Source organism: Oncorhynchus clarkii, chromosome 28 (genome assembly GCF_045791955.1).
Source record: "Oncorhynchus clarkii lewisi isolate Uvic-CL-2024 chromosome 28, UVic_Ocla_1.0, whole genome shotgun sequence".
NCBI classification, from domain to species: domain Eukaryota; kingdom Metazoa; phylum Chordata; class Actinopteri; order Salmoniformes; family Salmonidae; genus Oncorhynchus; species Oncorhynchus clarkii.
Genome location: NC_092174.1, coordinates 41,753,268 through 41,779,910, shown reverse-complemented (window position 1 = coordinate 41,779,910; position 26,643 = coordinate 41,753,268). Strand labels below are relative to the sequence as shown.

The 26,643-nt window shown below is 43.0% G+C and overlaps 1 protein-coding gene across 1 annotated transcript; it reads left to right on the top strand.

Annotated features, from left to right (window-relative positions):
• The first annotated feature begins 11,441 nt into the window (after positions 1-11,441).
• LOC139387078 (lipoprotein lipase) lies at positions 11,442-26,158 on the top strand. The gene is made up of 10 exons (XM_071133064.1): positions 11,442-11,676; positions 12,620-12,795; positions 15,015-15,194; positions 16,032-16,143; positions 18,591-18,824; positions 22,570-22,812; positions 23,441-23,561; positions 23,850-24,023; positions 25,069-25,179; positions 25,479-26,158. Exons 1-10 carry the CDS (start codon positions 11,586-11,588, stop codon positions 25,579-25,581), a joined length of 1,545 nt encoding a protein of 514 aa, XP_070989165.1. The 5' UTR covers positions 11,442-11,585; the 3' UTR covers positions 25,582-26,158.
• Positions 26,159-26,643: the final 485 nt, after the last annotated feature.

Sequence of the window (26,643 nt, the reverse complement as noted above, 5' to 3'; positions counted from 1 at the left end):
TGTGTGTGTGTGTCTGTCTGTTTTTCTGTCTGCCGTCTTTCCGCGGGTCAGCTTCAGCTTTAAAGTAGGCTAAAAGACTGACTGGGTACTGGCATAGGTCAACAGACACTTAATGTTGATGTTTACATTTTCGTCCAAGGTGCAGACAGAAGCAAGTTATTTCACTCAAGAGGGCGATCAGGCTCCCTCTGACCACTGACAGCTGGGCAGTAGGATTTCACTCATTTCTATGCCGTGATATATAGACAACATGGCCCTCTAGTGGTCAGATGTGTTACTCTTCCTTAACATTTAAATCCAAGCATTCTGTGATGACTGTGGTCAGCAGCAGAGGGCGATGTAGGATACAAGAGAAAACTAAGGACACAACATTCTCAAGTCAGTTTCCTCCACAGCCATCCATCCCACTGTGTAGTTTGTCCAGTTAGATTCAGATTTGAATAGTATTAACAGGACACTCATCAACGTGTAGTAACAAGACACTCATCAACATCTATTAACAGGACACTCATCAACATGTAGTAACAGGACACTCATCAACGTGTAGTAACAGGACACTCATTAACATCTATTAACAAGACACTCATCAACATCTATTAACAGGACACTCATCAACGTGTAGTAACAGGACACTCATCAACATCTATTAACAGGACACTCACTCATCAACGTGTAGTAACAGGACACTCATCAACATATAGTAACAGGACACTCATCAACGTGTAGTAACAGGACACTCATCAACGTGTAGTAACAGGACACTCATCAACATCTATTAACAGGACACTCATCAACGTGTAGTAACAGGACACTCATCAACATATAGTAACAGGACACTCATCAACATCTATTAACAGGACACTCATCAACATGTAGTAACAGGACACTCATCAACATGTAGTAACAGGACACTCATCAACATCTATTAACAGGACACTCTTCAACATGTGGTAACAGGACACTCATCAACGTATAGTAACAGGACACTCATTAATGTCTAGTTGTATCTTGTCTTCTGCTCTATTTTTGTTGGGTGTTGGGTTGTGTTGGGTTGTGTTGGGTTGGGAGGCTCTTGGAGGTACTTGGGTACGCTCGGATCCTCTCGGGGCTGCAGACCGTGTGAGGTAACAAAGTTTATTGTAACAACAGAGGCAGGCAAACGACAGGTCAAGGCCGGCAGGGGTCGATTATCCAGAGTAGGAGCAAAGGTACAGGACGGCAGGCAGGCTCTGGGTCAGGACAGGCAGAGTTCAGTAATTCAGAGGTGGAGCAAAGGTACAGGACGGCTCAGGGTCAGGGACAGGCAGAGTGGTCAGGCGGGCGGGTACAGGGTCAGGACAGGCAGAGTGGTCAGGCGGGCGGGTACAGGGTCAGGACAGGCAGAGTGGTCAGGCGGGCGGGTACAGGGTCAGGACAGGCAGAGTGGTCAGGCGGGCGGGTACAGGGTCAGGACAGGCAGAGTGGGCAGGCGGGCGGGTACAAGGTCAGGACAGGCAGAGTGGTCAGGCGGGCGGGTACAGGGTCAGGACAGGCAAGGGTCCAAAACCAGGAGGACGAGAAAAAGAGAGTCTGGGAAAAAACAGGAGCTGACAGGACAAACGCTGGTAAGCTTGACAAACAAGACGAACTGGCAACAGACAAACAGAAAACACAGGTGTAAGAACACAGGGGATGATGGGGAAGATGGGCGACACCTGGTGGAGTCAGGCACAAGGACAGGTGAAACAGATCAGGGCGTGACACAGAGATGTTCAGTCTCTATCTAAAGGTTAAGAGAGTGTGGGTCAGAGATGTTCTGTTTATATCTAAAGATTTAGAGAGTTTAGGTCAGAGATGTTCTGTTTATATCTAAAGGTTAAGAGAGTTTGGGTCAGAGGTGTTCTGGTTATATCTAAAGGTTAAGAGAGTGTGGGTCAGAGATGTTCTGTTTATATCTAAATATTTAGAGAGTTTAGGTCAGAGATGTTCTGTTTATATCTAAAGGTTTAGAGAGTTTGGGTCAGAGATGTTCTGCTTTTCTCTAAAGGTTTAGAGAGTTTAGGTCAGATGTGTTCTGTCTATCTAAAGGTTTAGAGAGTTTATGTCAGAGATGTTCTGTCTCTATCTAAAGGTTTAGAGAGTTTAGGTCAGATGTGTTCTGTCTCTATCTAAAGGTTTAGAGAGTTTGGGTCAGAGATGTTCTGCTTTTCTCTAAAGGTTTAGAGAGTTTAGGTCAGATGTGTTCTGTCTATCTAAAGGTTTAGAGAGTTTATGTCAGAGATGTTCTGTCTCTATCTAAAGGTTTAGAGAGTTTAGGTCAGATGTGTTCTGTCTCTATCTAAAGGTTTAGAGAGTTTATGTCAGAGATGTTCTGTCTCTATCTAAAGGTTTAGAGAGTTTGGGTCATGGATGTTCTGCTTTTCTCTAAAGGTTTAGAGAGTTTGGGTCAGAGATGTTCTGTTTATATCTAAAGGTTTAGAGAGTTTATGTCAGAGATGTTCTGTCTCTATCTAAAGGTTTAGAGAGTTTGATTCAGAGATGTTCTGTTTATATCTAAAGGTTTAGAGAGTTTGGGTCAGAGATGTTCTGTTTATATCTAAAGGTTTAGCGAGTTTAGGTCAGAGATGTTCTGTTTATATCTAAAGGTTTAGAGAGTTTAGGTCAGAGATGTTCTGTTTATATCTAAAGGTTTAGAGAGTTTAGGTCAGAGATGTTCTGTTTATATCTAAAGGTTTAGAGAGTTTAGGTCAGAGATGTTCTGTCTCTATCTAAAGGTTTAGAGAGTTTAGGTCAGAGATGTTCTGTCTCTATCTAAAGGTTTAGAGAGTTTAGGTCAGAGATGTTCTGTCTCTATCTAAAGGTTTAGAGAGTTTAGGTCAGAGATGTTCTGTTTATATCTAAAGGTTTAGAGAGTTTAGGTCAGAGATGTTCTGTTTATATCTAAAGGTTTAGCGAGTTTAGGTCAGAGATGTTCTGTTTATATCTAAAGGTTTAGAGAGTTTAGGTCAGAGATGTTCTGTTTCTATCTAAAGGTTAAGAGAGTTTAGGTCAGAGATGTTCTGTCTCTATCTAAAGGTTTAGAGAGTTTAGGTCAGAGATGTTCTGTCTCTATCTAAAGGTTTAGAGAGTTTAGGTCAGAGATGTTCTGTCTCTGACTGTAGACGAGAGTAAAAGTAAAATGTGACAGAAATCACTGTGCTGCAAACAGTATCGCTTCCTCCACTGTCACTTTCCATTCCATGGCTGGAACTAGTGACACTCTGCTCATCAACACACATGAATGCCCTGCTTGACAATGTACAAACCAGTTGCCCTGGCACCGGAAAAGGTCATTGGTACTATTTCAAGCTGTGGAGTGACCTTATCTGATACAATCTCATTACATGAACCCTTGTCCCTTACTGATGACTAACACCTGTTACAGTGCCTTCAGAAAGAATTCATACCCCATGATTCATTCCACATTTTGTTGTGTTACAGCCTGAATTCAAAATGGATTACATTGTTATCTCACCAGTCTACACACAATACCCCATAATGACAAAGTGATAATGTGTTTTTAGAAATTTTGGCACATTTCTTCAAAAAGGAAATAATGAAATATCTAATTTACATAAGTATTCACGCCCCTGAGTCAATACATGTTAGAATCACCTTTGGAAGTGATTAAAGCTGTGAGTCTGAGTAAGTCTCTAAGACAGAGATCATTAACTAGATTCAGCCGCGGGCCAATTGTTTCTTGAGCGGATGGCTGGGGGGCGGGAACATAATAAAATAAATATTTTTAGACTGCAACCCCAACCCCAACCCCAACCCTAACCCCAACCCCAACCCTAACCCAACCCCAACCCCAACCCCAACCCTAACTCACAATAAGCCTAAACAGATCTAATATTTGACTTAAACATAATATTTTCAAACCTTGATTACATTTGGGGACATTGCCGTGCGTAAGGTGCCATCTTTCGAATGGGAGGATGGAACGTTAAAATGCGAGTCTCCAGTTGATGAACCCTGCTCGAAGAGTTCTTTGCACACTGGGATTATACAATATGTGCCCATTATTCTTTTAAAGAATATGCCCATTATTCTTTTAAAGAATGTGCCCATTATTCTTTTAAAGAATGTGCCCATTATTCTTTTAAAGAATGTGCCCATTATTCTTTTAAAGAATGTGCCCATTATTATTTTAAAGAATGTGCCCATTATTCTTTTAAAGAATGTGCCGATTATTCTTTTAAAGAATGTGCCCATTATTCTTTTAAAGAATGTGCCCATTATTCTTTTAAAGAATGTGCCCATCATTCTTTTAAAGAATGTGCCCATTATTCTTTTAAAGAATGTGCCCATCATTATTTTAAAGAATGTGCCCGTTATTCTTTTAAAATTCTTTAAGCTGCGACAAATTGGTTGTTGTTCAATGCTAAACAGACATTTTCAGGTCGTTGCCACAGATTTTTAAGCCAAGACTGTAACTCTGCACCTCAGGAACATTCACTGTCTTCTTGGTAACCAACTCCAGTCTAGGTTTTACCTTGTGTTTCAGGTCATTGTCCTGCTTAAAGGTGAATCTCACAGTGTCTTGTGGAAAGCAGACTGAGCCAGGTTTTCCTCTAGGATTTTGTCTGTGCTTAGCTCCATATTTTTATCCTGAAAAACTTCCCAGTCCTTCACGATGACAAGCATACCCATAACATGATTCAGCCACCACTATGCTTGAAAATATAGAAAGTGGTACTCATTAATGTGTTGCATTGGATTTGCCACAAATATAACGCATCATTTTAATGCCTTGTTGCAAACAGGATGCATGCTTTGGAATATTTATATTCTGCACAGACTTCCTTCTCTTCACTCTGTCATTTAGGTTAGTATTGTGGAGTAACTACAATGTTGTTGATCCATCCTCAGTTTCCTCCTATCACACCCACTCAACTCTGTAACTGTTTTAAAGTCACCATTGGCCTCATAGTGAAATCCCTTAACAGTTTCCTTCCTCTCTGGCAACTGAGTTAGGAAGGACGCATGCATTTTTGCAGTGGCTGGCTGTATTGATACACCATCGAAATTGTAATTAATAATTAATAAAAAGGATATTTAATATCTGCTTTTTTATTTTTACACATCTACCAATAGATGCCCTTCTTTGCGAGGCATTGGAAAACTTCCCTGGTCTTCGTGGTTGAATCTGTGTTTGCAATTCACTGCTCGACTGAGGGACCATACAGATAATTGTATGTGTGGGGTACAGAGATGAGGTAGTCATTCAGAAATCATGTTCAACACTATTATTGGACACAGGGTGAGTCCACGCAACTTATTATGTGACCTAATTATGCATATTTTTACTCCTGAATTTATTTCAGCTTGCCATAACAAAGGGGTTGAATACTTTTTGTAAACACTTCTAATAACATAATTACACTTTGACAATATGGGGTTTGTAGACCAGTGACAAAACACAACGTGGGAAAAGTCAAGGGGTGTGAATACTTTCTGAAGGCACTGCACATAACACAACATATACCATTTAGGGGACACTTTTATCCAAAGCGACTTACAGTAGGGTGTGCATACATTTTCATATGGGTGTTCACAGCTTGAAACGAACCCACTCCCTGATGTTACAAGCACCCTTCTCTACCAGCTGAGCACCACTTGTAACACTTATAGGTTACTGGACTGAAGGCTCATAGGTTACTGGACTGAAGGCTCATAGGTTACTGGACTGAAGACTCATAGGTTACTGGACTGAAGACTCATAGGTTACTGGACTGAAGACTCATAGGTTACTGGACTGAAGACTCATAGGTTACTGGACTGAAGACTCATGGGTTACTGGACTCATAGGTTACTGGACTGAAGACTCATGGGTTACTGGACTCATAGGTTACTGGACTGAAGACTCATGGGTTACTGGACTCATAGGTTACTGGACTGAAGGCTCATGGGTTACTGGACTGAAGACTCATAGGTTACTGGACTGAAGGCTCATGGGTTACTGGACTGAAGGCTCATAGGTTACTGGACTGAAGACTCATAGGTTACTGGACTGAAGACTCATAGGTTTCTGGATCAAATCAAAGTTTATTTGTCACGTGCGCCGAATACAACACTTACTTAACTATACATTCATGTACACACTACCTCAATTGGCACGACCAATCTTACAGTGAAATGCTTACTTACAGGCTCTAACCAATAGTGCGAAAAAAAAAGGTGGGTGTGTGTGCGTGTGTGTGTGTGTGTGTGTGTGTGTGTGTGTGTGTGTGTGTGTGTGTGTGTGTAGGCAAGTAAAGAAATAAAACAACAGTAAAAACATATTTGAAAATAACAGTAGCAAGGCTATATACAGACACCGGTTAGTCAGGCTGATTGAGGTAGTATGTACATGTAAATATGTTTAAAGTGACTATGCATATATGATGAACAGAGAGTAGCAGTAGCATAAAGAGGGGTTGGCGGATGGTGGGTGGCGGGACACAATGCAGATAGCCTGGTTAGCCATATAGCGGGAGCACTGGTTGGTTGTGGCAAATGAGGTAGTATGTACATTAATGTATAGTTAAAGTGACTATGCATATATGATAAACAGAGAGTAGCAGCAGCGTAAAAGAGGGGTTGGGGGAGGCACACAATGCAAATAGTCCGGGTAACCATTTGGTTACCTGTTCAGGAGTCTTATGACTTGGGGGTAAAAACTGTTGAGAAGCCTTTATGTCCTAGATTTGGCACTCCTGTACCGCTTCCCATGCGCAGTAGTAGAGAGAACAGTCTATGACTGGGGTCCTTGACAATTTTTATGGACTTCCTCTGACACCGCCTGGTGTAGAGGTCCTGGATGGCAGGCAGCTTTGCCCCAGTGATGTACTGGGCCGTACGCACTACCCTTTGTAGTGCCTTGCGGTCGGAGGCCGAGCAATTGTCGTACAAGGCAGTGATGCAACCAGACAGGATACTCTCGATGTTGCAGCTGTAGAACCTTTTGAGGATCTCAGGACCCATGCCAAATCTTTTTAGTTTCCTTTTCCTGTAGTCCACAATCATCTCCTTAGTCTTGGTTACGTTGAGGGATAGGTTCTTATTCTGGCACATAGAGACGCATACAAAGCACTCCATCGCCCTCCATTTGGCAAATCTGACCATAACTCCGTCCTCCTGATTCCTGCTTACAAGCAAAAACTAAAACAGGAAGTACCAATGATGTGCTCAAATAGCCAAAGCGTCAGAACAGGACCAAGCTCTGACGCTCGTTGGATTTGGCAGGGCTTGCAAACTTTCCTACATGACCAAAAGTATGTGGACACCTGCTCGTCCAACAAAGACTTTCCACTAGATGTTGGAACATTGCTGCGGGATCTTGCTTCCATTCATCCACTGACTTGTTGGAAAGGTGGCATCCTATGACATTGCCACATTGGAAGTCACTGAGCTCTTTAGTAAGGCCATTCTACTGCCAATGTTTGTCTATGGAGATTGCATGGCGGGGTGCTCGATTTTATACACCTGTCAGCAACGGGTGTGGCTAAAATAGCTGCATTTACTCATTTGAAGGGGTGTCCACATACTTTTGTAAATATAGTGTATAACAAATTACAAGGGGAAACCCAGGAGTGAGCGGTCCAGTGAGGCAAACCTACCAGACGAGCTAAATACCTTCTATGCTCGCTTCGAGGCTAGCAGTCTGTAATACCTACATGTTTCAAGCAAACCACCATAGTCCCTGTGCCCAAGAACTCCAAGATAACCTGACTAAATGACCATCGCTCCGTGCTTAGTCCCCATCCTGTACTCCCTGTTCACCCACAACTGCGTGGCCAGCGCAGGACTCCAACACCATCATTAAGTTTGCTGACGACACGATGGTGGTAGGCCTGATCACCGACGATGATGAGACAGCCTACAGGGAGGAGGTCAGAGACCTGGCTGTGTGGTGCCAGGACAACAACCTCTCCCTCGGCGTGATCAAGACAAAGGAGGAAACGAAGGGCTGAGCATGCACCCATCTACATCAATGGGGCTGTAGTGGTGCAGATTGACAGCTTCAAGTTCATTAGTGTCCATATCACTAAGGAAGTATCATGGTCCACACACACCAACACAGTCACGAAGAGAGCATGACAACACCTATTCTCCCTTAGGAGGCTGAGGGCATGGGGCCCTCAGATCCTCAAAAATGTATACAGCTGCACCGTTGAGAGCATCTTGACTGGCTGCCTCACCGCCTGGTATGGCAACTGCTTGACATCCGACCGCAAGGAGCTACCGAGGGTGGTGCGTACAGGCCAGTGCCATCCAAGACCTGTATACCAGGCGGTGTCAAAAAAAGGCCCTATCTTCCGGGAACCGTCCTCAGGCACCGTCCTCCGTCACCGTCCTCAGGCACCGTCCTCAGGCACCGTCCTCAGGCAATGGCTTTCATTTTGGGTCTAATTCTAATTTCTGGATAATGCTTAGAGTATAGGATAAAATGTTGCTACATTATGTCACATGAATGTGCAAAAAACACCTACCTGTCTACGAGACTGTTCTAAGGTGAAGTCTTTAACAGCATGGTGAAAAACACCTACCTGTCTACGAGACTGTTCTAAGGTGAACTCTTTAACAACATGATGAAAAAACATGTACCATTTCTGACGTACTGCAGCTGTCTGATTCAGGAGTTACACTGTAACTCCTCTCGTAAGAACAATGGAAAACACCAAAGATGAGCGAGTTTCATAGATAATACTACAAGTGATTTCCCACCTGAAGCCCCTTTTGATTTGATTTCAAGGAATGTTCCACCGAGTCACGTTGGAGGTAATTAGACAAATCTGATTGAATAGTTCCTGATCTAAGAGCTTTAAATTTAAAAAAAAAACTCCCCTTTATTATCATTACTGAGTCTTCACCACCTGTCAAATCCAATAAGGATCAACTGAAGACAGTCCTGTATACATATATATCCCAATTATATATCCCAATTATATATCCCAATTATATATCCAAATTATATATCCCAATTATACATCCCAATTATATATCCAAATTATATATCCCAATTATATATCCAAATTATATATCCCAATTGTCACAGACTGAAGTTCCCTCTGAGAGAAATAAAGTTATTCTAATATTTTCTGTTCTATGCAATCAGATTTCTATAGCATGAGGATATTATTGTGAGACGCCAAGTGAGCACACATTTCTGTCTGGTATTTCATGAGTCTTGCAAGTGCGATGGTTGCATATGAGAATGGAGAAATTGTCAGGAATGATTCAACAATATTTCAACATATTTCAAAATGGTTATTTTTAGACAGAAGTTTGCTACTGCTAAGCTTTTTTTTAAACATTTTTATTACAGCCCAGGGATTATATTAATTGATATTGGTAAATGATGTAATCATTTATTACAGTCCTATGCCTGCCTTAGTGAAACAGGTACATTCGATGTTTCATTGGTGCCTGTGATTAACAATGTAGTACACTTATTGAGACATGGTACACGAGCAACATCAGTGACAAACCTTACAACATGTGGTAGGCTAAATGGAAAAATAAATATGTCAAACGTCAATGACAGCAGAAGCACGCTAACTGTGGATGGTGTGTTCTTGAGAAGAGAACAGGCATTGGCAGCCTATCAGATTGTCTGAAATGGGGGCATGGGGGTTGAACTAAATAGGGGAAGTTTAGCAGATTGTCTGAAATGGGGGCATGGGGGTTGAACTAAATAGGGGAAGTTTAGCAGATTGTCTGAAATGGGGGCATGGGGGTTGAATTGAAAAAGGGAAGTTTAGCAGATTGTCTGAGATGGGGGCGTGGGGGTTGAACTAGAAAAGGGTGGATAGGCTAAAATGGAATGATTAATTATATTAATTATGATTATATTCTTATATATATGATTATATTCTTATATATGTCATAATTGTGAATTATTTTTGACATATTATTACAATAATATATGTTGCTGTCTGCTAAAGTGAGTAATTATACAATGAATACAATATTAGCCATTACTAATATTTACAACAACAGTAAGTGGTCTATATAATAAACTAAAGGTGATGTACACGACATGATCAAAAGTATGCGGACACGTGCTCGTCCAACATCTCATTCTGAAATCATGGGCATTAATATGGAGTTGGTCTCCCTTTGCTGCTATAACAGCTGCCACTCTTCTGGGAAGGCTTTCCACTAGACGTTGGAACATTGCTGTGGGCATTCAGCCACAAGAGCATTAGTGAGGTCGGGCACTGATGTTGGGCAATTAGGCCTGGCTCGCAGTCGGCGTTCCAATTCATCCCAAAGGTGTTCGATGGGGTTGAGGTCAGGGCTCTGTGTAGGCTGGTCAAGTTCTTCCACACCGATCTCGACAAACCATTTCTGTATCTCGCTTTGTGCATGGTGCCATTGTCATGCTGAAACAGGAAATGGCATTCCCCAAACTGTTGCCATAATATTGGAAGCACAGAATCGTCTAGAATGTCACTGTATGCTGTAGCATTACGATTTCCCTTCCCCGGAACTAAGGGGACTAGCCCGAACCATGAAAAACAGCCCCAGACCATTATTCCCCCTCCACCAAACTTTACAGTTTGTATTATGCATTGTGGCAGGTGGCGTTCTCCTGGCATCCACCAAACCCAGATTCGTCCGTCAGACTGCCAGATGGTGAAGAGTGATTCATCACTCCATAGAAAGCATTTCCACTGCCCCAGTCCAATAGTGGGGAGCTTTACACCACTCCAGCCGATGCTTGGTATTTCGCATGGTGATCAGGCTGTTCAGCCATGGAAACCCATTTCATTAAGTTCCCGATGAACAGTTCATTGTGCTGACCTTGCTTTCAGAGGCAGATTTTACACGCCATGCCCATCAGCACTCGGCGGTCTCGTTCTGTGGACTTGTGTGGCCTACCACTTTGCGGCTGAGCAGGTGTTTCTCCTAAACGTTTCCACTTCGCAATAACAGCACTTACAGTTGACCAGTGCAGCTCTAGCAGAGCAGAAATTTGACAAATTGACCTGTAAAAGGTGTTATCCTGTGATGGTGCAACATTGAAAGCCACTGAGCTCTTCAGTAAGGCCATTCTACTGCCAACGTTTGTCTATGGAGATTGCATGGCTGTGTGCTCTTTTTTATACACCTATCAGCAATGGGTGTGCCTGAAATAGCCGAATCTGCTAATTTGAAGGAGTGTTCCCATACTTTTGTATATAGTGTATGCATGCCTACTGTGTGTGTGTGTGTGTGTGTGTGTGTGTGTGTATTTTTATACACAGTCAGTGTACCATACCAGGTAAGTACTCAGGGAAGAACAGTAGTCCTGAAGCAGACGTGATTTGTTGACATTGTCCCCATTTGGGAAGGTTGTCCAAGCCTTGCCCATGTTTTAGACCAATAGAAATAGGGTTGGATTTACATGCGTCTACGGGGCCAGTATAAATAAACCATTTGAAACCTTCAAGTTCAAGTGAATATAATTTTACGTAGTTGGACAACTTTTACAAAAATAGACTTTTACAAGCAGTAAAATACATTCCTGTGGATTAAAGTGACAAACAATTTACTTTTTAATTTGGAAAGTTCTTTAATTATATTGAATCAACTGTACTATGGGAAAGGAAATCCCCTGGTTGATCATAATTGGGATTTGTATCAAGTCATCATGTGAGTCTCTCTTCAACACTGAAACTCCTGTTCTCGGTAAGTTGGACGATTCTTTTACTCTCTCAAATTAATGAATGCATTATTCTGAATACAAACGTTAGATAACAATGTAATACATATATGTTTTGTAAGCAGATTATAATAGGCTACATGCTGTTTATAAAAGGTGCAGTGGATTTTTTAACAATTGGAACATTTGTGCCACGGGATTTGGAAAGTTGGCATTTAGCTGAGGCAGTTTCCATGAAGGCAGTTTCCATGAAGGCAGTCTCCATGAAGGCAGTCTCCATGAAGGCAGTCTCCATGAAGGCAGTTTCCATGAAGGCAGTCTCCATGAAGGCAGTTTCCATGAAGGTAGTCTCCATGAAGGCAGTCTCCATGAAGGCAGTCTCCATGAAGGCAGTTTCCATGAAGGCAGTCTCCATGAAGGCAGTTTCCATTAACCTGTTTTGAGTTCTGACAGCCAGACAGTTCATTATTCGGAGGAACAAAACTCCCCTAACCTGTTGGTGTTTTATTAGGATAAGAGGAGTGTACCCTGATCCCAGATCACCTGAACATATGGGCTAGAAGAGATTTCACGAAATCATGACACATTCATATGTACATTATAACCATATTTTTATGTATGCGTATTAATATTTAAATATGTAGCATATTGTGTTTTTAAACTTTAACAAAATATTGTAAATGATGAGGTTTGGGATGATTTTATAATTTTGCAATCTGAGAGAGGAATGACTACTCTCTCTGGTTGAACCTCTACAGCCCCTAAGGGCCATTTTGTGCTTTTCAACTCATGAGAATATGCATTATGCGTCGGTGCTTTCGAACACCGGTGTCTAGAAACATCTGTGCCTATAACGTTCCTGTATCCGCCAGCATAATAGGTCATTAATTGCCACGTACTAAATGTTTTTGAAACACTTGATACAAAGTGGGGATCGTGTGTCTTCAATCTCTCCCTCTGTCCCTCCAGGCAACGGTACAAACTGGATACGGGACTACACTGATATAGAGACCAAGTTCTCAGTGCGTTCAGTCGAGGAGCCAGAGGAGGATCTGTGTTACCTGGTGCCAGGCGATAAGAATACAGTCACACGGTGTGGCTTCAACATCAGCTTACCCACGTTCGCCATCATTCATGGCTGGTCGGTAAGTATCTACCTGGATAACAGGAATGTAGCCTGGTCTCAGGTCACCTGAATAACAGGGATGTAGCCTGGTCTCAGATCACCTAAATAACAGGAATGTAGCCTGGTCTCAGGTCACCTGAATAACAGGAATGTAGCCTGGTCTCAGATCACCTGAATAACAGGAATGTAGCCTGGTCTCAGATCACCTGAATAACAGGAATGTAGCCTGGTCTCAGATCACCTGAATAACAGGAATGTAGCCTGGTCTCAGATCACCTGAATAACAGGAATGTAGCCTGGTCTCAGATCACCTGAATAACAGGAATGTAGCCTGGTCTCAGATCACCTGAATAACAGGAGTGTAGCCTGGTCTCAGATCACCTGAATAACAGGAATGTAGCCTGGTCTCAGATCACCTGAATAACAGGAATGTAGCCTGGTCTCAGATCACCTGAATAACAGGAATGTAGCCTGGTCTCAGATCACCTGAATAACAGGAATGTAGCCTGGTCCCAGATCAGCTGGATAACAGAAGTGTAGATTGGTCCCAGATCAGCTGGATAACAGAAGTGTAGATTGGTCCCAGATCAGCTGGATAACAGAAGTGTAGATTGGTCCCAGATCAGCTGGATAACAGGAGTGTAGACTGGTCCCAGATCAGCTGGATAACAGAAGTGTAGACTGGTCCCAGATCAGCTGAATAACAGGAATGTAAACTGGTCACAGATCAGCTGGATAACAGAAGTGTATCCTGGTCCCAGATCAGCTGAATAACAGGAATGTAAACTGGTCCCAGATCAGCTGGATAACAGAAGTGTATCCTGGTCCCAGATCAGCTGGATAACAGGAATGTAAACTGGTCCCAGATCAGCTGGATAACAGAAGTGTATCCTGGTCCCAGATCAGCTGAATAACAGGAATGTAAACTGGTCCCAGATCAGCTGGATAACAGAAGTGTATCCTGGTCCCAGATCAGCTGAATAACAGGAATGTAAACTGGTCCCAGATCAGCTGGACAACAGGAGCGTATCCTGGTCTAAGATCTGTTTGTGAAGCCACAATAGTAAAGTCTCTCTTACTGCTACCACTGCTGCCTGCTAAATGCTGTTACATGCTGTTACATGCTGTTACATGCTGTTACATGATGTTACATGCTGTTACATGATGCACATGTAGTACTGGTTAGTAGTGCCCTACATAGGGTCTGGTTAGTAGTGCCCTACATAGGGTCTGGTTAGTAGTGCCCTACATAGGGTCTGGTTAGTACTGCCCTACATAGGGTCTGGTTAGTACTGCCTTACATAGGGTCTGGTTAGTACTGCCCTACATAGGGTCTGGTTAGTACTGCCCTACATAGGGTCTGGTTATTACTGCCGTACATAGGGTCTGGTTAGTACTGCCCTACATAGGGTCTGGTTAGTACTGCTATACATAGGGTCTGGTTAGTAGTGCACAGTAGGGTCTGGTTAGTAGTACCCTACATAGGGTCTGGTTATTACTGCCCTACATAGGGTCTGGTTATTACTGCCCTACATAGGGTCTGGTTAGTAGTGCACAGTAGGGTCTGGTTAGTAGTACCCTACATAGGGTCTGGTTATTACTGCCCTACATAGGGTCTGGTTATTACTGCCCTACATAGGGTCTGGTTAGTACTGCCCTACATAGGGTCTGGTTAGTAGTACCCTACATAGGGTCTGGTTAGTAGTGCCCTACATAGGGTCTGGTTAGTACTGCTCTACATAGGGTCTGGTTAGTAGTGCACAGTAGGGTCTGGTTAGTAGTACCCTACATAGGGTCTGGTTATTACTGCCCTACATAGGGTCTGGTTAGTACTGCTCTACATAGGGTCTGGTTAGTAGTGCACAGTAGGGTCTGGTTAGTAGTACCCTACATAGGGTCTGGTTATTACTGCCCTACATAGGGTCTGGTTATTACTGCCCTACATAGGGTCTGGTTAGTACTGCCCTACATAGGGTCTGGTTAGTACTGCCCTACATAGGGTCTGGTTAGTACTGCCCTACATAGGGTCTGGTTAGTACTGCCGTACATAGGGTCTGGTTAGTACTGCCCTACATAGGGTCTGGTTATTACTGCCCTACATAGGGTCTGGTTAGTACTGCCCTACATAGGGTCTGGTTAGAAGTGTAGTACATAGAGAATAGTGTGGCTTTGAGGTTTTCCCTAACGACCCTGTAAGTCATCCCTAATACACTTGTATCTTCCTGCCTTGTGTTCCAGGTGGCAGGTCTGTTTGCGAGCTGGATCCACGAGCTGGTAGCGGCCCTGTTTGAGCGTGTGCCCAATGCCAACGTTATAGTGGTGGACTGGCTGGATCGGGCCCAGCACCACTACCCCAACTCCGCTGCCAACACCAAGCTGGTTGGAGAGGATGTGGCAAGGCTCATCAACTGGCTGGAGGTGAGGGTTTGATCATGATGCCGTTTTGGTACGCTACTGTAAGGATAATGTATTGGATTTATACAAGAGCGAAAGTAGACCCATAACAGTACCTCTTAATCTTAGAAATCTGTATGGAATCCCTATTCATTCAATAGGATCACTGTGGCACTAGTCTAAAGATTTGTAATTTAACTTTTAAAATGTATTACCTTTTGTTGTGGCACAACCAATCGTGATGTTTTCATCTGATTGTCAACCAATCACATTAAAGGGCTCTTTTACTACGTGTACCCGCGCCCGTTCATCCACGCGTAACATATTTCCAGCCACCAAACAGAGGTGAATGGAAAGAGATACAGTGCCTTGCGAAAGTATTCGGCCCCCTTGAACTTTGCGACCTTTTGCCACATTTCAGGCTTCAAACATAAAGATATAAAACTGTATTTTTTTGTGAAGAATCAACAACAAGTGGGACACAATCATGAAGTGGAACGACATTTATTGGATATTTCAAACTTTTTTAACAAATCAAAAACTGAAAAATAGGGCGTGCAAAATTATTCAGAGAGAGGGGGGTGATGAGAGAGAGAGAGAGAGAGAAAGGGGGGGTGACGAGAGAGAGAGAGAGGGGGGGGGGTGAGAGAGAGAGAGGGGGGTGGGGGCGAGAGAGAGAGAGAGATGGGGCTGTGACGAGAGAGAGAATTAGCAATGGCGATCAACGCAGTTTGACTGTTCTACCACACTGATAATTCCAGAACCATAATCCATGTGTTCTCTTACTTGAAATGTGCAGTTATTTATGTGGATCTGAAATACACCAATCATCTGTTAAAAGTAAATGATACCTCCACTCAGGTGGATCTGAAGTATGACCTGAAGAACCTCCACCTGCTGGGCTACAGCCTGGGAGCACACGTGGCTGGCGTAGCTGGAAACCTGACCAACAACAAGGTCAACAGGATCACTGGTGGGTAGGACGAGATGCTCTCATCCCTCGTATGATGCCTGTAGGAGCAGGTTTCTGTAGGACCAATAGAGACATATAACCATCTCTCAATCCACCTCAACTCTGCAACCCACTGGTGGGTAGGACCAAACCACAGCCAGATAACAGAGTAATATCACTGGTGGGTAGGACCAGACCACAGCCAGATAACAGAGTAATATCACTGGTGGGTAGGACCAGACCACAGCCAGATAACAGAGTAATATCACTGGTGGATAGGACCAGACCACAGCTAGACAACAGAGTAATATCACTGGTGGATAGGACCAGACCACAGCTAGACAACAGAGTAATATCACTGGTGGATAGGACCAGACCACAGCTAGACAACAGAGTAATATCACTGGTGGGTAGGACCAGACCACAGCTAGACAACAGAGTAATATCACTGGTGGATAGGACCAGACCACAGCCAGATAACAGAGTAATATCACTGGTGGATAGGACCAGACCACAGCTAGACAACAGAGTAATATCACTGGTGGATAGGACCAGACCACAGCCAGATAACAGAGTAATATCACTGGTGGATAGGACCAGACCACAGCCAGATAACAGAGTAATATCACTGGTGGATAGGACCAGACCACAGATAGACAACAGAGTAATATCACTGGTGGATAGGACCAGACCACAGCCAGATAACAGAGTAATATCACTGGTGGATAGGACCAAAAAAGATATATAACAGAGAAGTATATGGCTCTGGGTAGGACCCAGCCCTCGCACTGTCCATCTGTCAATCAACCTAATCACTACTGTGTCATTAGGCTTTGTTCTAAACCTAAGATATACAAGTTTGCCCTGAATATTTTTTTTGTATTTACGTTGCACCCCTATAGCAGTTATAATGGTTTGTTGCCTATCAAACTTTGGTCAGCCAATCACTGCTTAAGTAAACACCCAAAAATGACTATTTATAACCCCCAAAATGACTATTTATAACCCCCAAAATGACTATTTATAACACCCAAAATGACTATTTATAACCCCCAAAATGACTATTTATAACACCCAAAATGACTATTTATAACACCCAAAATGACTATTTATAACTCCCAAAATGACTATTTATAACACCCAAAATGACTATTTATAACACCCAAAATGACTATTTATAACCCCCAAAATGACTATTTATAACACACAACATGACTATTTATAACCCCCAAAATGACTATTTATAACACCCAAAATGACAATTTATAACCCCCCAAATGACTATTTATAACACACAAAAGACTGCTGTATAACTTTCAGAAGGCTTGTACCTTGAACCATGTGTTCTAATACATCATGGCAGACTGACACCATAACAGCAGGCTGACACCGTAACAGCAGGCTGACACCATAACAGCAGGCTGACACCATAACAGCAGGCTGACACCACAACAGCAGGCTGACACCACAACAGCAGGCTGACACCATAACAGCAGGCTGACACCACAACAGCAGACTGACACCATAACAGCAGGCTGACACCATAACAGCAGGCTGACACCATAAAAGCAGGCTGGTACCATAACAGCAGGCTGACACCATAACAGCAGGCTGGCACCATAACAGCAGGCTGACACCACAACAGCAGGCTGACACCATAACAGCAGGCTGACACCACAACAGCAGGCTGACACCACAACAGCAGGCTGACACCACAACAGCAGGCTGACACCACAACAGCAGGCTGACACCATAACAGCAGGCTGACACCACAACAGCAGGCTGACACCATAACAGCAGGCTGACACCATAACAGCAGGCTGACACCACAACAGCAAACTGACACCATAACAGCAGGCAGACACCATAACAACAGGCTGACACCATAACAGCAGGCTGACACCATAACAGCAGGCTGACACCACAACAGCAGACTGACACCATAACAGCAGGCTGGCACCATAACAGCAGGCTGGCACCATAACAGCAGGCTGACACCATAACAGCAGGCTGGCACCATAACATCAGGCTGACACCACAACATCAGGCTGACACCATAACAGCGGGCTGACACCACAACAGCAGGCTGACACCACAACAGCAGGCTGACACCATAACAGCAGGCTGACACCACAACAGCAGGCTGACACCATAACAGCAGGCTGACACCATAACAGCAGGCTGACACCACAACAGCAGGCTGACACCATAACAGCAAGCTGACACCATAACAACAGGCTGACACCATAACAACAGGCTGATACCACAACAGCAGGCTGACACCATAACAGCAGGCTGACACCACAACAGCAGGCTGACACCATAACAACAGACTGACAGTGTTCTGATTATATGCAGTAGCTACTAACTATTAACAACAGAGCAGAATATAGTAGTTCTACCACTGGAAGTTACTGTAACATACCAGTCTTCTAATGTCCCTCTCCCTGTCATGCTCTCTCTGTCAGGCATGGATCCGGCTGGGCCTCGCTTCGAATACGCTGAGCACCTAAACCGCCTGTCTCCTGACGATGCAACATTTGTGGACGTCCTCCACACCAACACCAGGGGGTCTCCAGATCTCAGTATCGGTATCCAGAGACCTGTGGGCCATGTGGACATCTACCCCAACGGAGGAACCGAGCAGCCAGGCTGCTCCTTCCGGCACACCGTAGACATGATGAGAAGCTTTGGCCTCCACAGTGAGTAGACACAGGCTTCACTCTAACTACAACTCCCACAAACCCTCACACTGTAGTTCAATAGAACTAGGCATCTACGGTGAGAAGACACAGGCTTCACTCCAACTCCCACAAACCCTCACACTGTAGTTCAATAGAACTAGGCATCTACAGTGAGAAGACACAGGCTTCACTCCAACTCCCACAAACCCTCACACTGTAGTTCAATAGAACTAGGCATCTACAGTGAGAAGACACAGGCTTAACTCCAACTCCCACAAACCCTCACACTGTAGTTCAATAGAACTAGGCATCTACAGTGAGAAGACACAGGCTTCACTCCAACTCCCACAAACCCTCACACTGTAGTTCAATAGAACTAGGCATCTACAGTGAGAAGACACAGGCTTAACTCCAACTCCCACAAACCCTCACACTGTAGTTTAATAGAACTAGGCATCTACAGTGAGAAGACACAGGCTTAACTCCAACTCCCACAAACCCTCACACTGTAGTTTAATAGAACTAGGCATCTACAGTGAGAAGACACAGGCTTCACTCCAACTCCAACACTTTAGTTCAATAGAGTACCACAGTATGAGTCATTAATCCCCATGAAATATCAAGTCAAATCAACAATTATTTTTTGGGAATCATACACATATTTATTAGATGTTATTGCGGGTGTAGCGAAATGCTTGTGTTCCTAGTTCCAACAGTGCAGTAGTATCTAACAATACACAACAGTACACACAAATCTACAAGTAAAATAATGGAATTAAGAAATATATAAATACTAGGACGAGCAACGTCGTAGTGGCATTGACTAAAATGCAGTAGAATAGAATACAGTTTATACATATATATGAAATGAGTAAAGCAGTATGTAAACATGATTAAAAGGACTAGTGTTCCGTTATTAAAGTGACCAGTGATTCCATGTAGGGCAGCAAATAGCGGTCAAACAAGAAAATGGTTTCCATCATTTCTTCACCATTCATTTTTCCCTTAAGGGATTTTTCCCATAGGGGATTTTTCCCATAGGGGTTTCTTCCCATAGGGGATTCTTCCCATAGGGGATTATTCCCATAGGTTATTTTTCCCACAGGGGATTCTTCCCATAGGTTATTTTTCCCATAGGGGATTCTTCCCATAGGGGATTCTTCCCATAGGTTATTTTTCCAACAGGGGATTCTTCCCATAGGGGATTCTTCCCATAGGTTATTTTTCCCATAGGTTATTCTTCCCATAGGGGATTCTTCCCATAGGTTATTCTTCCCGTAGGGCGTGACATTTTGATAACTGTGTAAGTCTCTAGGACAAGGTGACTTTTACAATTTGCCTGTATTTACCTCCAAAATGAAATGCTAATTAGCTGCTAATGTGGCTATCATAGAGAACTACAAATGCCATGATGAGACTACCGAATCGAGGCAAAGGTAAGAACCTGCGGATTAACTAAATTTTGTAATGAATAAATTGGCTACATTTCTTTACATTTACAATTCTGTGAATTGTCTTGGCAAGTTTTAAATTGACACAATACCTGTTAGCAAAAGATGTCAGCTCGAGATGAAGGTGTCAGTTAGAGATGAAGATGTCAGCTAGAGATGGTGTCAGCTCGAGATGAAGGTAACAGCTAGAGATGAAGATGTCAGCTAGAGATGGTGTCAGCTCGAGATGAAGGTGTCCGCTCGAGATGAAGGTGTCAGCTCGAGATGAAGGTGTCAGCTCGAGATGAAGGTGTCAGCTCGAGATGAAGGTGTCCGCTCGAGATGAAGGTGTCCGCTCGAGATGAAGGTGTCAGCTCGAGATGAAGGTGTCCGCTCGAGATGAAGGTGTCAGCTCGAGATGAAGGTGTCAGCTCGAGATGAAGGTGTCAGCTAGAGATGGTGTCAGCTCGAGATGAAGGTGTCAGCTCGAGATGAAGGTGTCAGCTAGAGATGAAGGTGTCAGCTCGAGATGAAGGTGTCAGCTAGAGATGGTGTCAGCTCGAGATGAAGGTGTCAGCTCGAGATGAAGGTGTCAGCTAGAGATGGTGTCAGCTCGAGATGAAGGTAACAGCTAGAGATGAAGATGTCAGCTAGAGATGGTGTCAGCTCGAGATGAAGGTGTCAGCTCGAGATGAAGGTGTCCGCTCGAGATGAAGGTGTCAGCTCGAGATGAAGGTGTCAGCTCGAGATGAAGGTGTCAGCTCGAGATGAAGGCGTCAGCTTGAGATGAAGGTGTCAGCTCGAGATGAAGGTGTCAGCTCGAGATGATTTGCAGGAACTGGCAGGGATTTGTAGTCTGGCATGATGTCTACTTTGATGATAATTAGCCATTTCGAATCTGAGAGTAAATAGAGCCGAATATATTGATAAAAGTCACCTTGTCCAAGAAAGATTTACACGATTATCAAAACGGGGTAAACAGGGTAAACCTACATGAAACACAGCCCTTATTTGAAGTGTTTATAAAATTCCCAATGGGAAAAATAAATGGAGGAAAAACAACATTTCCCTGTTCGACCGCTAGGCTTTATGGGTATTATGACACCTCCACTGTGAGGCTCTATAGAACTAGGCATATACAGTAAGTAGACCCAGGCTCAACTCCAACTCCCACAAACCCTCACACTGTAGTTTAATCGAACTATATCTACAGTCATAGAATTCCATATATAATTATTGGATTTCTCTAGCTGGTATCAAAGTAGACTTACCAGACTTAGCCTCGTCCTCGAACAACCCTGGATTCACACTGTAGTGATTTTTGTTTGTCATTACACAAGTGAAGGACAAAAAAAACACACACAAGAGAACATCATTGTTTCCAAATCTGTTTTTCATTGACCTTCAGACATGCCTGGTCATGCTGGTCACCATAGCATCTCCCACCTGTAGCACACGCTCCAGCAGGTATATCTCTCTAGTCACCCCCAAAACCAATTCTTTCTTTGACCGCCTCTCTTTCCAGTTCTCTGCTGCCAATGACTGGAACGAACTACAAAAATCTCTGAAACTGGAAACACTTATCTCCCTCACTAGCTTTAAGCACCAACGGTCAGAGCAGCTCACAGATTACTGCACCTGTACATAGCCCACCTATAATTTAGCCCAAACAACTACCTCTTTCCCAACTGTATTTAATTAATTTATTTATTTTGCTCCTTTGCACCCCATTATTTTTATTTCTACTTTGCACATTCTTCCATTGCAAAACTACCATTCCAGTGTTTTATTTGCTATATTGTATTTACCTTGCCACCATTGCCTTTTTTGCCTTTACCTCCCTTACCTCATTTGCTCACATCGTATATAGACTTGTTTATACTGTATTATTGACTGTATGTTTGTTTTACTCCATGTGTAACTCTGTGTCGTTGTACGTGTCGAACTGCTTTGCTTTATCTTGGCCAGGTCGCAATTGTAAATGAGAACTTGTTCTCAACTTGCCTACCTGGTTAAATAAAGGTAAAATAAAATAAATAAATAAATAAATGCCTGTTGCACATTGCCATTTCCGATTCTATCCAACTCATCATCAAGACTTTACGTGTTGAATAAAACATACTAATGCTGGAACAGAACAGAATGTTCAAAACAGCGCTGATGTTCTTTAGTTTGTAGTTCAACACAACAGTACAGTGTGGCGATTAGTAGTAAGAGGACACTCGCTCTGCATTGGTGTTCTGAAGGTGAACATAATGTCAGACACACATCGCTCATAACTAATCCTCTCCTGTGCCATACCCTGCATTTATTTATTTATTTTATTGAACCAGACATGGATCAGATCGTGAAGTGCGCCCATGAGCGCTCTGTGCACCTGTTCATCGACTCGCTGGTGAACAAACAGCAGCAAAGCATGGCCTACCGCTGCAACTCCAAAGACGCTTTCGACAGGGGCCTGTGTCTCAGTTGCCGTAAGAACCGCTGCAACAACATGGGCTTCGGGGTCAACAAGATACGCACCACCAGGAGCGCCAAGATGTACCTGAAGACCGGCGCCAGTATGCCCTTCAAAGGTGGGTTGGTGAATCTGTTAAACATCTGATTGTTAGCTGGGCGGTGTGTTCCTAAACAATGCAGATCAAACTGAGAAAGCTCGTCAATGTTCCATATTGTAGTATCTAGGTTCTCCTCCTTCGTCTTCTCCTCCCTCTTCTTCTTCATCTTCTTCTCCTTCTTCTTCTTCTCCTTCATCTTCTTCTCCTTCTTCTTCTCCTTCTTCTTCATCTTATTCTCCTTCTTCTCCTTCTTCTTCTTCTTCTTCTCCTTCTTCTTCTTCTTTATCTTCTTCTCCTTCTTCTTCTTCTTCTTCATCTTCTTCTCCTCCTTCTTCTTCTTCTCCTTCTCCTTCTCCTTCTTCTTCTTCTTCTCCTTCTTCTTCTTCTTCTTCTTCTTCTTCTTCTCCTTCTTCTTCATCTTCTTCTCCTTCTTCTTCTTCTCCTTCTTCTTCTTCTCCTTCTTCTTCATCTTCTTCTCCTTCTTCTTCTTCTCCTTCTTCTTCTTCTTCTCCTTCTTCTTCTTCTCCTTCTTCTTCTTCTTCTTCTTATCCTTCTTCTTCTTCTTCTCCTTCTTCTTCTTCTTCTTCTTCTTCTTCTTCTTCTTGTTTATGCTGCGTAAACAATCTGTCCTGTTCTCCACCCTCAGTCTTCCACTACCAGATGAAGTTCCATGTCTTCAAGCAGCAGAACCTGAGTCTGAACGAGCAGCCCTTCATAGTGTCTCTTTATGGAACCCACGGAGAGAAGGAGGACGTCCAACTCCTTCTGTAAGCAGCTCTGCTACACATTCAACTTCTTACAATTTAGTACTTGGTTCTGTATTTTTTTTGTTAATTTTCTGTTTAGTTTACAGTCGATTTACATTAGGTTATTTCATTGTTACTTTACATTGTCTATTGAAATGGTACAGTGAAGTTGTGTGTAATTCCTGTGCACTGCTGATTTACGATAGAGCAAAACAAATAATAATTTCTGGCCCAGCACCCCGTTTTAAAAGTTCTGGTTGTTTTATTTCATGTGCGTTTACCTAACTATGCTAACCCCCCCCAACACAGGTCCAACGTGACCACCAACACCACCGTGTCCTTCCTACTGACCACTGACGTAGACCTGGGAGAGCTGCTGAGAGTCACTCTGCAGTGGGACAGTGACTCCTACTTCTCTTTCTTCAACTCAAACGAGTTCATGGTCCGCAGGATTAGAGTCAAAACGGGAGAGACCCAGTCCAAGTCAGCATCTAATTTTATCTATCTACTGCAGTCTACCATATTTATCTCTTGTATATGAATTTACCTTAGGGAACTACTTGATTGACTTAACTCTAGTAGAGTACAGTAGAGTACAGTAGAGTACAGTAGAGTACAGTACAACACAGTACAGTAGAGTGGGCTGAAAAGTTTACTTGACTCGACTCTGTTCTACTCTGCTCTACTGTACTGTACTGCACTGTATTCTACTCTGCTATACTCTACTCTACTGTACTGTACTCTACTGTACTCTACTCGACTCTACTCTACTCTACTGTACTGTACTGTACTCTACTCTATTCTACCCTACTCTACTCTACTCTATTCTATCCTACTCTACTCTCCCCTACTCTCCCCTACCCTACCCTACTCTATTCTATTCTAACCGAACCTACTCTATTCTACCCTACTCTATTCTATCCTACTCTACTCTATTCTACCCTACTCTACACTACTGTACCCTACTCTATTCTATCCTACTCTACTCTCCCCTACTCTCCCCTACCCTACTCTATTCTATTCTAACCTAACCTACTCTATTCTACCCTACTCTAGTATATCCTACTCTACTCTATTCTACCCTACTCTACACTACTGTACCCTACTCTATTCTATCCTACTCTACTCTACTCTACCCCACTCTACCCTACCCTACTCTACTGTACCCTACTCTATTCTACTCTACTCTACTCTACTCTACTCTATTCTATTCTACCCTACCCTACTCTACCCTTCCCTACCCTACTCTATTCTACTCTACTCTACTCTACTCTACTCTATTCTATTCTACCCTACCCTACTCTACCCTTCCCTACCCTACTCTACTCTACTCTACTCTACCCTACTCTACTCTACTCTATTCTACCCTACTCTACTCTACTCTACTCTACTCTACTCTACTCTACTCTACTGTACTCTGCTATACTGAACTCTACTCTAGTCAACAATCCACGCTGATTCTCTAGAGTTGAGCTGAATGGAGTGATTTTAAGTGTATGATGGTGATTGTGACTTTCTTCTCCTGCAGGGTGATTTTCAGAGCAGAAAGTGACGGGAAGTTTGCTCACCTGGTCCAAGGAGGTGACCCTGTGACCTTCTCCAAGTCTAAAGAGGATCAGAACAGCAGGACGCATGAGAGGTGAGAGACTCGGTGACACTGACTTGGTTGATTTAATTTATTACACAAGAAAAAATATAAACAGCCACAAACCAGTGCAACGACAATTCACTCATTAAAAATAATCAAGTAAAACATAAAATATTATAGGATTACATAAATAAGTATCTTATTTCCATTGGTTGGTTTCAGTGTAGTTAAGGAGTTCTTCCTGACCATGTGACTAACGGGACCAGGAAAAGAGATATGACACGACCAGTCACAGCCCCAACCAATGACATACTTCCTTGCCAACCCTATGTGTTTGTGTCTGTTTGCAGAATCCACAGACTGAAGATGCAGGGCAGCTTCTTCAAACAAGGCCTGAACGACGCTGCCACAGACACATCATCGTCATCGTCACCCCCATCACCAGAGCATTGAGGTCAAATACTGTAGATATGATTGTAGTAACTGGTTAGTAGAAGAGTGTACCCTCTGGTTAAGTGTATGTATGGGCGCGTCTCAAATGACACCCTATTCCCTATACGGTGACCCTCTATGTACCCCGGGGTCATGCTCTGCATCGAGGATTCGAGTTACGTTCTCAAATTTCAAGTCAGGATTTCAGCCAACGATCTGTGGTAGTGTTTGTGATTGTGAGAGCCAACACAGCATAGTCCGGGTGCAACATAATAGTGTAAACACAGTATATGTTTGTATAATAATATATGTGTTTTAACATTCCAATCAAGAAGTCAAACTCGGTTTGGTAAAGTTCTCCTTCGTAACAGTCAGCTCTGAAAACGTGATGATGAATTAATTTCATGATAGTGTGATTTCTTTGTTCCTTTCATTGCGTAGTTAGACATGTGCCGTTTCTTTAATTCAAATATATCTTACTGAATTGTTATTTATCACACATGTATCCTTATATATATATATCTACCCTACCCTACCCTACCCTATATATATCTACCCTACCCTACCCTACCCTATATATATCTACCCTACTCTCTCTCTCTCTCTCTCTCTCTATATATATATATATCTACCCTACCCTACCCTATATATATCTACCCTACCCTACCCTACCCTATCCTATATATATCTACCCTACTCTCTCTCTCTCTCTCTCTCTATATATATATATATATATATCTACCCTACCCTCCCTATATATATCTACCCTACTCTCTCTCTCTCTCTCTCTCTCTATATATATATATACATATATATATCTACCCTACCCTCCCTATATATATCTACCCTACTCTCTCTCTCTCTATATATATATATATATATATCTACCCTACCCTCCCTATATATATCTACCCTACTCTCTCTCTCTATATATATTTATATATATATCTACTCTCTCTCTCTCTCTCTCTCTCTCTCTCTCTCTCTCTCTCTCTCTCTCTCTCTCTCTCTCTCTCTCTCTCTCTCTCTCTCTCTCTCTCTCTCTCTCTCTATATACATATATATATATCTACCCTACTCTAT